The 12,884-nt window shown below is 48.9% G+C and overlaps 1 protein-coding gene across 1 annotated transcript; it reads right to left on the minus strand.

Moving 5' to 3' along the window:
* Positions 1-5,630: 5,630 nt before the first annotated feature.
* On the minus strand, positions 5,631-9,366 carry PENK (proenkephalin). The gene is made up of 2 exons (XM_068397136.1): positions 9,229-9,366; positions 5,631-6,296 (listed from the first exon to the last, which is right to left on the minus strand). The coding sequence occupies exons 1-2, from the start codon at positions 9,364-9,366 to the stop codon at positions 5,631-5,633; spliced, it is 804 nt and encodes a 267-aa protein (XP_068253237.1).
* Between the last annotated feature and the right edge of the window lie 3,518 nt (positions 9,367-12,884).

The raw sequence follows: 12,884 nt of genomic DNA on the forward strand, positions 1-12,884 counted from the left end.
AGCTGAAGTAGAAAGGCTTAGGAGCATTCGGGAGGCTGAAATGGAGATAGACTGGTGGAGCCAGGCTCTGCCTTCCTTGCAACAAAAATGGGAGCACCTGCCGGAGAGCTCCCAGGATCGAGGGGCCCCTGTACTCTGCCCTTCTCAGGTGGAAAACAATAACCTAGAGGAGAAGAGTGAGTGGAGGCAAGTCTATGGCCGTGGCAAAAGGTGAGTGCCCTCCTTGCCTACCTTGCCTCCACAGGTGCCTCTGAGCAATAGATATGAAGCCCTAGTGGAATACAGCCGGTCCAATGGGGATGTGGTGGAGAGGCAACCTATATCAGAGGTCCCACCACAGTCAGAAAAACCTGACAGGCGTATAGCTACCTCCTCCACAAGGAAGAAGAGAAGAGTTTTAGTGGTTGGAGACTCCTTCCTAAAGGGATCTGAGGGCCCAATATGCAGAGCTGACCCCCATCACAGGGAGGTCTGCAGCCTGCCTGGAGCCCAAATCAGGGATATCACCAGGAAACTCCCCAACCTGGTGAAGGCCACAGACTACTGCCCCCTGCTGATCTTCCAGACAGGTGGGGAAGAAGCTGCATCCCGTAGTCTGAGGGGGATGAAGAAAGACTACAAGGCCCTAGGACGGTTGGTGAAAGAGTCTGGGGCACAAGTTGTTTTCTCCTCCCTCCTTCCATTTTCAGGTGATGACGTGGGATGGAATAGTAGGATTCTCTCTATTAACGCCTGGCTACGAGACTGGTGCTACAGGCAGGGCTTTGGGTTCTTTGATAATGGCTGGTTTTATAAGACAACAGGCGTGACAGTGATACATGGGAAAGGTTTATGTCGTAGGGGCAAAAGGGTTCTGGGACAGGAATTAGCAGGGCTCATTCGGAGAGCTTTAAACTAGATTTGAAGGGGGATGGGGTAGTAGCTGGGCTTGCACCACTGGGGCAACGCTCTAGTGTTGAGGTAGACCAGGCCTCCTATCCCCCTGGGGTGAAATCGGTGTGCTCAGCTCGCTCCCTGAAATGCTTGTACACCAATGCACGCAGCATGGGGAATAAACAAGAGGAGTTAGAAATCCGTGTTCGGTCGGGGGGCTATGATTTAGTGGCAATTACAGAGACTTGGTGGGATGCCTTGCATGACTGGAATGTGGTCATGGACGGCTATGTCTTGTTCAGGAAAGACAGGCCGCTAAGGAGAGGTGGTGGAGTTGCTCTTTATGTGAGTGAGCAGCTAGAATGTATTGAGTTCTGTCCAGGGGCGGATCAGGAGCGAGTTGAGAGTTTGTGGGTGCGAATTAAGGGGCAGGCTGGCAGGGGTGATACTGTTGTGGGCGTCTATTACAGGCCACCGGATCAGGATGAGGACGGTGATGAGGCCTTCTACAGGCAGCTGAGAGCAGTCTCGCAATTACAGGGCCTGGTTGTCATGGGGGATTTCAACTACCCTGATATATGCTGGGAGGCCTACTCAGCCAGCCATCCTCAGTCCAGGAGGTTCCTCCAGTGCATTGATGATAACTTTCTGATGCAAATGGTGGATGAGCCAACTAGGAGAGGAGCGCTGCTGGATCTTATCCTCACTAAAAAGGAGGGTCTGGTTGAAGAGGTGAAGGTTGAGGGCAGCCTTGGTTGTAGTGACCATGAGATGGTAGAGTTCAGGATCTCATGTGGCAGGAACAGAATAGCTAGCAGAATCACAACCCTGGACTTCAGGAGGGCCAACTTTGGCCTTTTCAAGCAATTGCTAGGGGAAATCCCATGGGACAGGGTACTAGAAGGTAAGGGGGCCCAAGATAGTTGGTTAGCATTCAAGGACTGCTTCTTCCGAGCTCAAGATCAGAGCATCCCAACAAGTAGGAAGTCAAGGAAGGGTACCAGGAGACCTGCATGGTTAAACAGGGAACTGCTGGGCAAACTCAAGTGGAAGAAGAGCGTGTACAGATCATGGAAGGAGGGGCTGGCCACTTGGGAGGAATATAAGTCTGTTGTCAGAGGATGTAGGGAGGCAATTAGGAAAGCTAAGGCCTCCTTGGAATTAAACCTTGCAAGAGAGGTCAAGGACAACAGAAAGGGCTTCTTCAAATACATTGCAGGTAAAGCCAACACTAGAGGCAATGTAGGCCCACTGATGAATGAGGTGGGGGTCCTGGAGACAGAGGATAAAAAGAAGGCGGAGTTACTGAATGCCTTCTTTGCCTCTGTCTATACTGTTGGAGGCTGTCCTGAGGAGCCCTGGACCCCTGCGGCCCCAGAAGAAGTCAGGATAGAGGAGGAGTCTGTCTTGGTTGATGAGGGCTGGGTCAGGGACCAATTAAGCAACCTGGACGTCCATAAATCCATGGGCCCTGATGGGATGCACCCGCGGGTGCTGAGGGAGCTGGCGGAAGTCATTGCTAGGCCACTCTCCATCATCTTTGCTAAGTCGTGGGCAACGGGAGAGGTGCCTGAGGACTGGAGGAAAGCGAATGTCACTCCAGTCTTCAAAAAGGGCAAGAAGGAGAACCCGGGTAACTATAGACCGGTCAGCCTCACCTCCATCCCCGGAAAGGTGATGGAACAACTTGTTCTTGATGCTGTCACTAGGCACGTCAAGGATAGGGGGATCATTAGGGGCACTCAACATGGCTTCACCAAGGGGAAGTCATGCTCAACCAACTTGATAGCCTTTTATGAGGACATAAGCCGGTGGATAGATGATGGTAAAGCTGTGGATGTGGTCTATCTCGATTTCAGTAAAGTGTTTGACACGGTCTCCCACAGCATCCTCGCAGCTAAACTGAGGAAGTGTGGTCTGGATGATCGGGTAGTGAGGTGGATTGTGAACTGGCTGAAGGAAAGAAGCCAGAGAGTGGTGGTCAGCGGGACAGAGTCCAGTTGGAGGCCTGTGTCTAGCAGAGTCCCTCAAGGGTCGGTACTGGGACCAGTACTATTCAATATATTCATTAATGACTTGGATGAGGGATTAGAGTGCGCTGTCAGCAAGTTCGCTGATGACACAAAACGGGGAGGAGTGGCTGATGCGCCGGAAGGCTGCGCAGCCATTCAGAGAGACCTGGACAGGCTGGAGAGTTGGGCGGGGAGAAATTTAATGAAATATAACAAGGGCAAGTGTAGAGTCCTGCATCTGGGCAAGAACAACCCCATGTACCAGTACAAGTTGGGGGCAGAGCTGTTGGAGAGCAGCGTAGGGGAAAGGGACCTGGGGGTCCTAGTGGACAACAAGATGACCATGAGCCAGCAATGTGCCCTTGTGGCCAAGAAGGCCAATGGCATCCTGGGGTGTATTAGAAGGGGTGTGGTTAGTAGGTCGAGAGAGGTTCTCCTCCCCCTCTACTCTGCCCTGGTGAGGCTGCATCTGGAATATTGTGTCCAGTTCTGGGCCCCTCAGTTCAAGAAGGACAGGGAACTGCTAGAGAGAGTCCAGCGCAGAGCCACGAAGATGATTAAGGGGGTGGAACATCTCCCTTATGAGGAGAGGCTGAGGGAGCTGGGTCTCTTTAGCTTAGAGAAGAGGAGACTGAGGGGTGACCTCATTAATATTTATAAATATGTAAAGGGAAAGTGTCATGAGGATGGAGCCAGGCTCTTCTCAGTGACATCCCTTGACAGGACAAGGGGCAATGGGTGCAAGCTGGAACACAGGAGGTTCCACTTAAATATGAGGAAAAACTTCTTTACAGTGAGGGTGACCGAACACTGGAACAGGCTGCCCAGAGAGGTTGTGGAGTCTCCTTCTCTGGAGACATTCAAAACCCGCCTGGACGCGTTCCTGTGTGATATGGTCTAGGTAATCCTGCTCCGGCAGGGGGATTGGACTAGATGATCTTTCGAGGTCCCTTCCAATCCCTAACATTCTGTGATTCTGTGATTCTGTTTTCCTGTGGCTGGTGGCATCTTGAAGAACTCTCTAGAAAGGTGATAGGGAGCACAACTGAATCCTGAAAAGGCCATGGAGCTTCTACAGGCATCTGTATTTTCTGCCTTTTAAAATTTGGTATCATCAATTCTGTATAGTAGGAAGAGAAAAATAGGTGCCCTGCTTTTAGTGAGGGAAAAGGAATGCCTTGCGGTTTATCAACTCTTCAGCAGGATTTTGGCCACTTCAGACCACCTATGTCATCCTGTAAGGGCCAAGCAAAAAATCATTACGACTATGTGTATGTGACGAGGCTTTCAAGTGCATATTTAAACACAGCTTAATTTTCAAAAGTCCTGAGTACCTAAAAGATCCCATTGACTTGAAGTTAAAGTCAGACCCTTAATTTGCCCTTTGTGTCAATAGGTAGTACTGTGCAAAACTGAAATACAGATACTGAATGCAGAGCCACAGATGGTTTTAGACATCTAGCTCCCATAAACTATTTCAGCAATAATCAGGTATCTAAACAGCCTCAAGGATTTTGACTGTAGAAACTTTGATTTATTGTCAGTGCCGGTGATTAAAGCGATTTTTATCATGTTAATTTAAGTGGGAAGTAACCAGTAACTAGTAGCAGTAGGTGGGGGAAAAGTGCTCGCAGACTAGGAATCTAGCGGGACAGTGAGAATTAGGGAAGGACGCGCACACTGGATGGGAGATGGCCTTTGATGTAAGTGCCAGATATGTAAATGCCAAAGGAGCTAGAGTGTTAGTGTTTGGTTCTCTGTTTGTTCTCAGATTTACTTATACTGCCTTTGTTTGAAACAGAAAAGACTGACCAGCAGTTTCCCATATTTCAGTAGTGCCAAAGTGATTTATACCAGATGAGGGATCAAACACAAAGCTGTTCCATGGAAAAACGTTTATCAGGGGCTCTGAAAAATTAGGACTTTGAAGTTTTTTTATGCAGTTTTGGATCATGATTATTTTGCACAAACTGACTGACTGCTTTTTTGAGTTAGTGTTTATCACTTTAAGGCCAACTGTACAATGCTGTATTGGATGGATATAAAAGGTGTAACTAATCAAACGTGGCATTGTGTTGTGCACTGCAGAAATGTTCTTAGTGCTTTAAGTCAAACCCACTTATGTTTTTTTTTATGTGGATTGGCTGAACACTATGAATTATAAATTTAGGCTTTAAACATTTATTCTGTTAACTGGTTAAAATGAGAGCAGTTAGAGCAAATACAGTTATATTCACTTTAAAGCATATTTATTATTCTAGTGTTCTAAGAAACTGAAAACACTAAAGACAAAAATGTGTTTCAGCTGTTGTGCGTGCAGTACAGATTCTGTAATTACAGAGAAGAGGTTGGCATTGATGATTGCTTAAAGAAAAATTGAGATGATGCTTGATTAAATGACTGAGAGAAAATAAATAACATTTCAGAATTTATGCAGTTAGGATGAAGAATTTATTGTATATACAGTTAAGCAACTCTACTGTCGATGTACTTCCTCTTTAAAGAAAATGAATACAGCAATCAAAATAGTTCTAGCATGGAAACTACAATACAGACTGAAACTTGACTAAAACAGAAGTTAGTTATTTGACTTGAAAGAACACAGAACCTGAAACATCAAAATGCAGGTTGCATCATTAACCAAGGACAGTAGAAAACTGTACAGTACAAGCAACACGTTACAATAAGTTATGACCAATAAGGCAGTCTTTCTCATTTAGGACAAAAGGGATAAAGGGAAAGGTATTAAAATCTCATAAATCCACCATATCTCTTTTCAATTTCTGGGACCTCTTTGGAATAAGTTTCCCCGTCTTCTTCTGAAGGGAGAATGGAGTTGGCGAAGCGCTTAAGAAACCCACCATATCGTTTCTGGTAATCCAGCCACCATTCTGGCCTGCCCACTCTTCTCATGAAACCACCGTATCTCTTTTGCAGCTCTTTGGCTTCATGTTCCAATTCGGGGCTGCGCTTTATGCTTCTCATGAAGCCTCCATATCTTTTGCTGACATCCCCGTCATTTTCATTTATCTCTCTGTAATGCCCCACTTCAGGGTTATCCCCTATTCCTAGAAGCTCCTTCAGCAGATCAGAGGAATTAGCGAGGGCATCGTCATCCGAGTCTTTCTTCATAAACCCTCCATACCTCTTAGCCAGGATTTCTCCTCCATTAGCTTCATCCTCTGGTTCTACCCGATAGAGCTCATCCATTTTCTTCATGAACCCCCCGTATCTTTTCATGAACCCTCCGTACTTCTTCGCAAGCAAATGGTTCTCATCCAGCTCTTTCTTGTCTCCTGGAGCAATGTTGCCATCCTCAGAAAGATCCAGCTTTGCCAGTTGCAGGAGCTCCTTGCAGGTCTCCCAGGCTTTGGCAGAAGGCAGCTTTCCCTCACATTCTAGTGTACATGCCTGAAAAAAGGATGTGGTTTACTAAGAACTATTTGATAGTAACAAGCACCTCACTGCCACCTGGTCTTATCTTTACTTGTTTTTAAAAGAGCATGAGTGAGCCTCTCTTTCTAAGAGCGTGAGCGAGCCTCTCTTTCTGAGTGGCTTGGAAGGACTGCTCTTCATGAACAGCTGATTTGGTACCTGTCTGTTCTGAAGTTCTTCATATCCCTCTCTGAAGGACATGGTAGTCTCCACTCTAAGAGACAGAATACTGGACAAGATGGATCGTGGGTTCTGTATGTCAGGGCTGCCCCTATGTTTCTGTTTCAATGTAAGCCACATGTACAGTTCTGGCACCTCCCTTATGCTTGGGTGTGTTGTTACGATATTGTTTTTTAATTTACTACTGAGAAGCTAAAAACCAATTGTGGTTTGCTTCATAATGAAAGTGTAGAAGTGTATTCAAATTCATAATGAAAAGTAACATTCAGAAATTTTAGGAAAGAAGTTACATGGCATTGTCATTGCAAAGAAGCCAGCTGTACTGTACTGCACTGCTCAGTATCTTCAATACACTGCATAGCTTTAAAGGCGTTGTTTCTGTCTGTTATCATTAGTTTCTCTTCGTGGAACAGATCTTTCAAATGCGTACCAATACAAATGTAGAAATACAGGCTCTCTTAGGCAGGATCAAAGTTCTGGTTTTGCTAGTTCGACATACAACGTAGTGACCATCAGAAAGACGGAAAAAATCCTAAGCTGTGTTGCTTCTGACTGTAGTGTAAAATTTTCAGGCTAAGACATAAAAAAAGTTTTCAGTACCTGTATGCATATCTCATAACCTGTCATGTAAAGATAATAACGTACGTATTAGCTATGTGTCAGAGGAATTTACTTCTTGTGAAGCTACACTCTTCAGTTGTAAAAAAGGTGAATCCGGTGTTTTTTCTTCTTGTCTGTGGTTTTCATATGGCAATAATTAAAGAAGAAATCAGCAATATTTTCAATAAGAAAAACACTTATTCTGCCTATGGATGATGTTTTCTAAGGATCTCAATATGCTTTAAAAGTGTGAAATGAAACCCCAGCACAGTTCTCTCTAATAGCTAACTGACCAGCTCTCTATCTCTGGCCTTACCTGTCTCTTGAGCCTCATTTTAGTCTGAGAAATTTAGATATGGTTTTTTATATGAACACAAGAAAATTAAAGGGACACAATAATTTAACTGGCACTGCATGCTTATTGCTATATATTATAGTTACGCTGTAAAGAGAATGAGATCTCAGCTTCAGTCTGACTTTGAAATTGCTCTAAATCAAAGCAAGAACAGCTCTTTCGCCTTCTCAATTAGTTTTAATAACCCCTTATTGCCAAGTGAACATATGTCGTCTCACAGGTGTGAATGACCACGTGCAATGTGATAAAATCAGTTATGATGTTACTAGATGCTAGTATCTAGAAACAGTTGTTTCTAAAAATTGTTTGTAGATGTATGATGAACATAAGGTATGGCACATTGCTTCTTTTCCTATTCAGCTAATAAGTGTTGTTACTGAATGGGACTTTGATTGTTTCTTGTTACTGAAGGTGTAACAAGAGAGAGTATCAATATAGATGTCAACAACATATACTCCAGAAAGCGCATATCCCTCCTTCCAAAAGAGCAAACTACCACTTTTTTTTTTCCCCTAGTTGATATTAAAGCTAAAGTTCAATTGAAAGCTAATGTAAGCAAAAAAGTATAGGGAACTGTTTTGCCAGCCATCCTAAGAATATTGCCCTTATGAACCTGCTGTGGTTAAGAGTGAGTCCTTGCGCTTTTGGAGTAAGCAGCAGTACTCAGTGATTCCTAATTCTGCGTAAGGATAGGGTCCAGTCCTTCCTTTTGTGTGCTTCCAACTAATCGATGGCATCATAGGAACAAAAAACTTTTCAGATCATTCAGATGTGCTGAAAGCATGATGCCTCAATACACATCTATTTGAGGTCAGGAACTGCAGGTGCCACTGGCAAAGGACTCGGCAGCCTGAGTTCCCACCTTCTTCAGGGAGTGAAGGGCTGAGGGACCCCGGACTTTCACTGACCCTGATCCTTAAATTTCAAGTTGAGTTGCCTCTGTGACTATACTTTTAAATAATTTCAATATCATTAAAATTACAGATACACCCCCTCCCCCCCCCCTAGAATGCTGGAGTTCTCTTAGCATGATTTGTCTTAGGAGACAATGTCAAAGGGACCTTTCACAGGCATATTCCTAACGCTGTGCAGCACCATGCAGAGAGGAAGAGAGCCGCGGAAGGTATTGCTACTCAAACCAGGCTTGAACCCCACTTTTTGTGCGATTTCAGGCAGATCCGCCGCTTTTCAGCTCGACAGCCATCCTGCCTGGTAAGAGCTCATCCCGCGGGGCAGCCCGCGGCCGGGGGCGGGGACCCCTCGCCCCGTCCCGCCCGGCTCCCGCCGCCCTGCCGGGGCTGAAGTGCCGGGCAGCGACCTCTCCTTTCCCCGCAGAGCTGCCCTCTCCGGCCGCATCGCCCTTCACCCTTACATTTTCACTCGGCTTTTTCCTTGCTCCCCCCGGGGATGCCGGGCGCGGGGTGTTCGCCCCCCCCCCGCCCCGAAAGCCGCCGCTCGCTGACAGGCGGCGGGAGGGACGGGCGGGCTGGGGGGGGGCTCTTCGGGGCGCGCTGGGTTTGTGTCGGCGCCCCCCCCCGCCTCGCCCTCTCCCCGGCGCCCGCTCCTCCCTCCCTCCCACCTTCAAAAACGGGTCTTCCAAGCGACCCCGGCCCCTTCCCCCACTAAATAGTGGGGGATTTTTGTTATTTTGCTCCTTTGCCCCCTTTTCCTCCCTCCCAAAGTTAACGCGGGGCGGGGGCCTGGCCCGGCCGAAGGGGTCTCCGCGGTGCTGAAGCGGCCGGGCGGCCCCCCCCCAGCCCCGCTCCCGCTTACCAGGGGGTGGATGCCGGCGCGGGGTCCCAGGCGGTAGGTGCAGGCGGCGCAGTCGCTGCCGCAGTCCGCCCGCGCCGCGGGGAGCAGGCAGGTGCTGAGGGCCAGCAGCGAGCAGCCGAGTCTCAGGAGCAACGCCATGGGGCTGCAAGAAGGAGAGGTCAGCCGGCAGCCACCTCCCCCCCGCTCCCACCCCCGGCACTGCCCTCCTCCAGCTTGGGGACAGGAGAAGGCGGCACGAAATTGTGCTGCCGCCGCGGTTTAAAGTCTAAAGGACCAAAGTCCTGAGTCGCACGCAACTCCGGTAACTCACACGCTTTTTTGGAGCCCGGGTGGTTGCGCTTGCGAGGTAAGCAGGCGCTTAAGGTAGGGAGGCGCTTGGCAGCTGCAAGGCAACGGACCTGCGTCCGGAGCAGGAGCGGACCCGAAGGATGAAGCGGCCAGAAGCTCCCGTCCAGTGAAAGTGTTGGTCCCCAAACACTTCATCCCGCCCTTCCCGCAAAGCCCGCGCCTCAGGGGGAGAGGCCCACCGCGGAGCGGCACGGGCGGGACGGCAGCCCCTCCCGGGAAGGGTTTCCCAGCGGAGCGCCCCGAGTAGCCACCCCGACGACGGGCACCAACCCCGGCAGAGCCGCCCCCGGGCCTGCCCCGGTCCCCCTCCCGCAGGCAGAGCAGTTCACTCACATACAGGCTCCCCTCGGGGGTCCCGGGAGTTGCTCGGAAGTGAGATGCGCCTTGCTGGAGCCTCGGCGTCGGAGCCGCTGTTATTTATAGCGAGGCCGAGCAGCCTCTGGAGAAACCCCGGAGGGGGCGCGGGGAGAGGAACTCACAGCCTGCGGCTGCTGACAGCTTCAGTGAGGGCGGCTCTGGGGCGGCTCCGAGCCGAGCCGAGCGCCCGCTGCCGAGGCCGATCGCGCCGCTGCGGAGCGGAGCGGGAGCGGGTGCGGGCGGCGGCACTTTATAATTAGTGAACGCGGGGAGAGCGCGGCCTCCCCCAATCGCCGTCGGGCTCCCGCTGACGCAGCACCTACGACATCCCCCTCGGCGCCGCTGCCCCGCCGCCAGTGACTCCGACGGGGCTTGAGATGGGGGAGTGCCCCTGCCGTCGGGTGGGAGCGGGGGACAGGCACCGGGGACGGTTTTCACCGGGGGCGGGCGGGCATGAGGCATCGGCGTGAGTCCCGCAGGGGGGCAGAGGCGCCCCCGGGCTGGCGGCAGCCCCTCGGCGGCAGCCCCTCTCCCCGGGCCGGCGGGTGCAGTTTCATGGCACAGGGCCGGGTAGCGGGGTTGCGTTTTGGGGGGTTTTGGTTTGGGGGTTGTGGTTTGTTTGGGTTTTTTTTGGTCGCCTTCTTTCTCTGCCACCCTGCCAAAACCTCAAGCCGTGGTGCTGAGGGTCCCTGCTGCGTGCCTTCTACCTCCCTCCCTGGGCCTCGGGTGTAAACCACTGTGTTTGGGGGAAGCAGGTTTTACTACAATGAGCGAGAAGACAAGGTTTTTGATTTGAAAATATTGGAATTTCACAATTATGGATAGATTTGCCTTATTTTCACAAGTTTGGTGACCAGGAAAACACAAATAGGAGGGAAACAGATAGAGGCAAAACCGCAAGCACTTCTGCAAGGTTCTCAACCCCAGCAGCTGGGGCAGCTCACTGCTCTGCTCCGTTTGACGTCCTGGGGAACTGGTGTAGAGCGGTGATGCTGATCCCTGACACCTCTTTGTTTGTAGAGGGCTCTGCCCCAGCTGTGCTAAGCTGCGTTTCTTTGACTGTCAAGAAGCCACCTTCTGTTTCCAGCCCCAAATTATTTCTAGCTGGTTTATATTTATTTGATCTTCTTTCAACATTGTCCTTCAGTTTAAAGAGCATTTTCCGCCTTCCTGGTGTGTTTCTGAGGTGGGATTATTCTCCCTAGTCCTCATTTTGCTGAAGTGAGCAAGCTGTGCTCTTCAGCTTTCTGTCTTGAGATGGGCCCTTTTCATGTAAATGTTCTGCTCTGCATTTGATATACTTGGAGTTTGTAGTTTCTGGGCATGAGTGATGGGAACAGCACGCAGTATGTTGGTTGAAATTTCATTAGGGCATTAATGCATAATTATCTCCCCTGGAGGAGGAATACTCCTCAGGTTATACCTGCTCAGATCTCGTTTACCTTTCCTAATGCTGCAGCACATCAATGTCACATGTTTACCTGGTAACTGAGATACAGCCAGGTCTTTATCCTTCAGAACTAACACAAAGTCTAGTACTATTATTGCATGGAAATTGCTCTTTCTGCCACCTGTTAGTCTTTACATCAGTGATCTGACTTAGACTAAGGACACTGAAATGAACGTCTGGATTGTCAGAAATACATCCGTTCAAGCCAAAGACATAGCTCTTGCATGTAATCACTGTACGTGAGAAGAGAATCAGGCTCCCTGTTTACATAGTAATATCATCCAACTTTGTAAGTGAACCCTGAAGAGAAGAGGTAGACATTTTAAAAATCATCCCAGTGAGTGTATTTATGTTAGCATGTGAGGGATCTGCAGTTGGAGCAACGAGCAAATTGCCATGCCACTGACTCAGCAGGAATGCTATAAAGTTTGTTCCTAAGATGGTTAGGGAAGCACTGACTAACTCCAGAGGTGACACATTCAGTGCCTCTTTTGCTGAAAGGATGCTCTCTACAAGCAGAGCTTTTTCTGATGGACATCATCAGATTAGTCCTGTGGGTTAATTAGTGACCCTCAGCTCTGCCATCATTTATTGGCTTGCACTCTAATATTCAGCATGGTGTGATGGGACAGATAGTCCAGTAGCCTTCTGATTATTCCTCCTGCAGCATACATCCCACGTCCCTGGGCTGACTGACTCCTGCTTTCATCGTTCTGTACACGAGTGTCCGTGCTCAGCCTGCCCACTCAGCTACTCAGTCTGCCACGTCCTTCAGTACTCTGTTTAATGTCACTTATTGTCTTTAATCTGGTTGTGATGAAAACCCAGCCAGTGTCAGAATCTCACTATATGCAGAGGTGCAGATAATACCTGTAGATAAGATACAGACTCTAGTAGGAAAAGATGAAGGATGAAGTAAGTGTAAAGCATATAAAAGGACCAAATAAAAGGCATATAAATTCTGCGTAGAAGAGGAGTAATGAGGAGGGATATTTTACAGTGGATAAGTCTTATGGCTGCTGGTGGGGATCAGGGAAGAGGAAAAGATGGAAAGAGATCGGGTATGAAATGCACAGATGCAAGGACACCTTAAGAGAGAGAAAAGAGAGGTATCTGTGCACAGCAAGCACTGGGCAGAAGAAATCCAGCTGTGGCTGTTGGAAGTGCTACAGATATCCCTGACTCTTTGGTTCATTTGCTTCTCCGTATCCTCCGTCGTTTGAGTCTTTGGCTGGTTCCTCTCTGTTTCTGGTCCTCGTCCTTGCATCCTTACGAAGGTTGGATGAGGGTCTGGAGGGCTTGGCAGAGTGGGGAGTGGGAAGAAGGTCCCAGTTGGATGCTCATTTTACCCTTTTCCCACTTGGTCTAGCAGTGCCTGCTACACAGAGTCCTCTCCTTCCTCCTGAAGGAGGCTAATATTCACAGAGAATAAGTAGTAATACAAGGAAGGAGTAATTAAGAAAATACTTCTTGAAGAGCTCACTTTTCCCAGTGTCAGCAG

Source organism: Nyctibius grandis, chromosome 3, assembly GCF_013368605.1.
Source record: "Nyctibius grandis isolate bNycGra1 chromosome 3, bNycGra1.pri, whole genome shotgun sequence".
NCBI lineage: Eukaryota > Metazoa > Chordata > Aves > Nyctibiiformes > Nyctibiidae > Nyctibius > Nyctibius grandis.

Excerpts from the sequence above, each read along its gene's own strand:
- PENK (XM_068397136.1), bottom strand. The coding sequence starts at position 9,366 with ATGGCGTTGCTCCTGAGACTCGGCTGCTCGCTGCTGGCCCTCAGCACC. Across the intron at positions 6,297-9,228 it reads GCGCCGGCATCCACCCCCTG|GCATGTACACTAGAATGTGA; the intron begins GTAAGCGGGAGC and ends TCCTTTTTTCAG.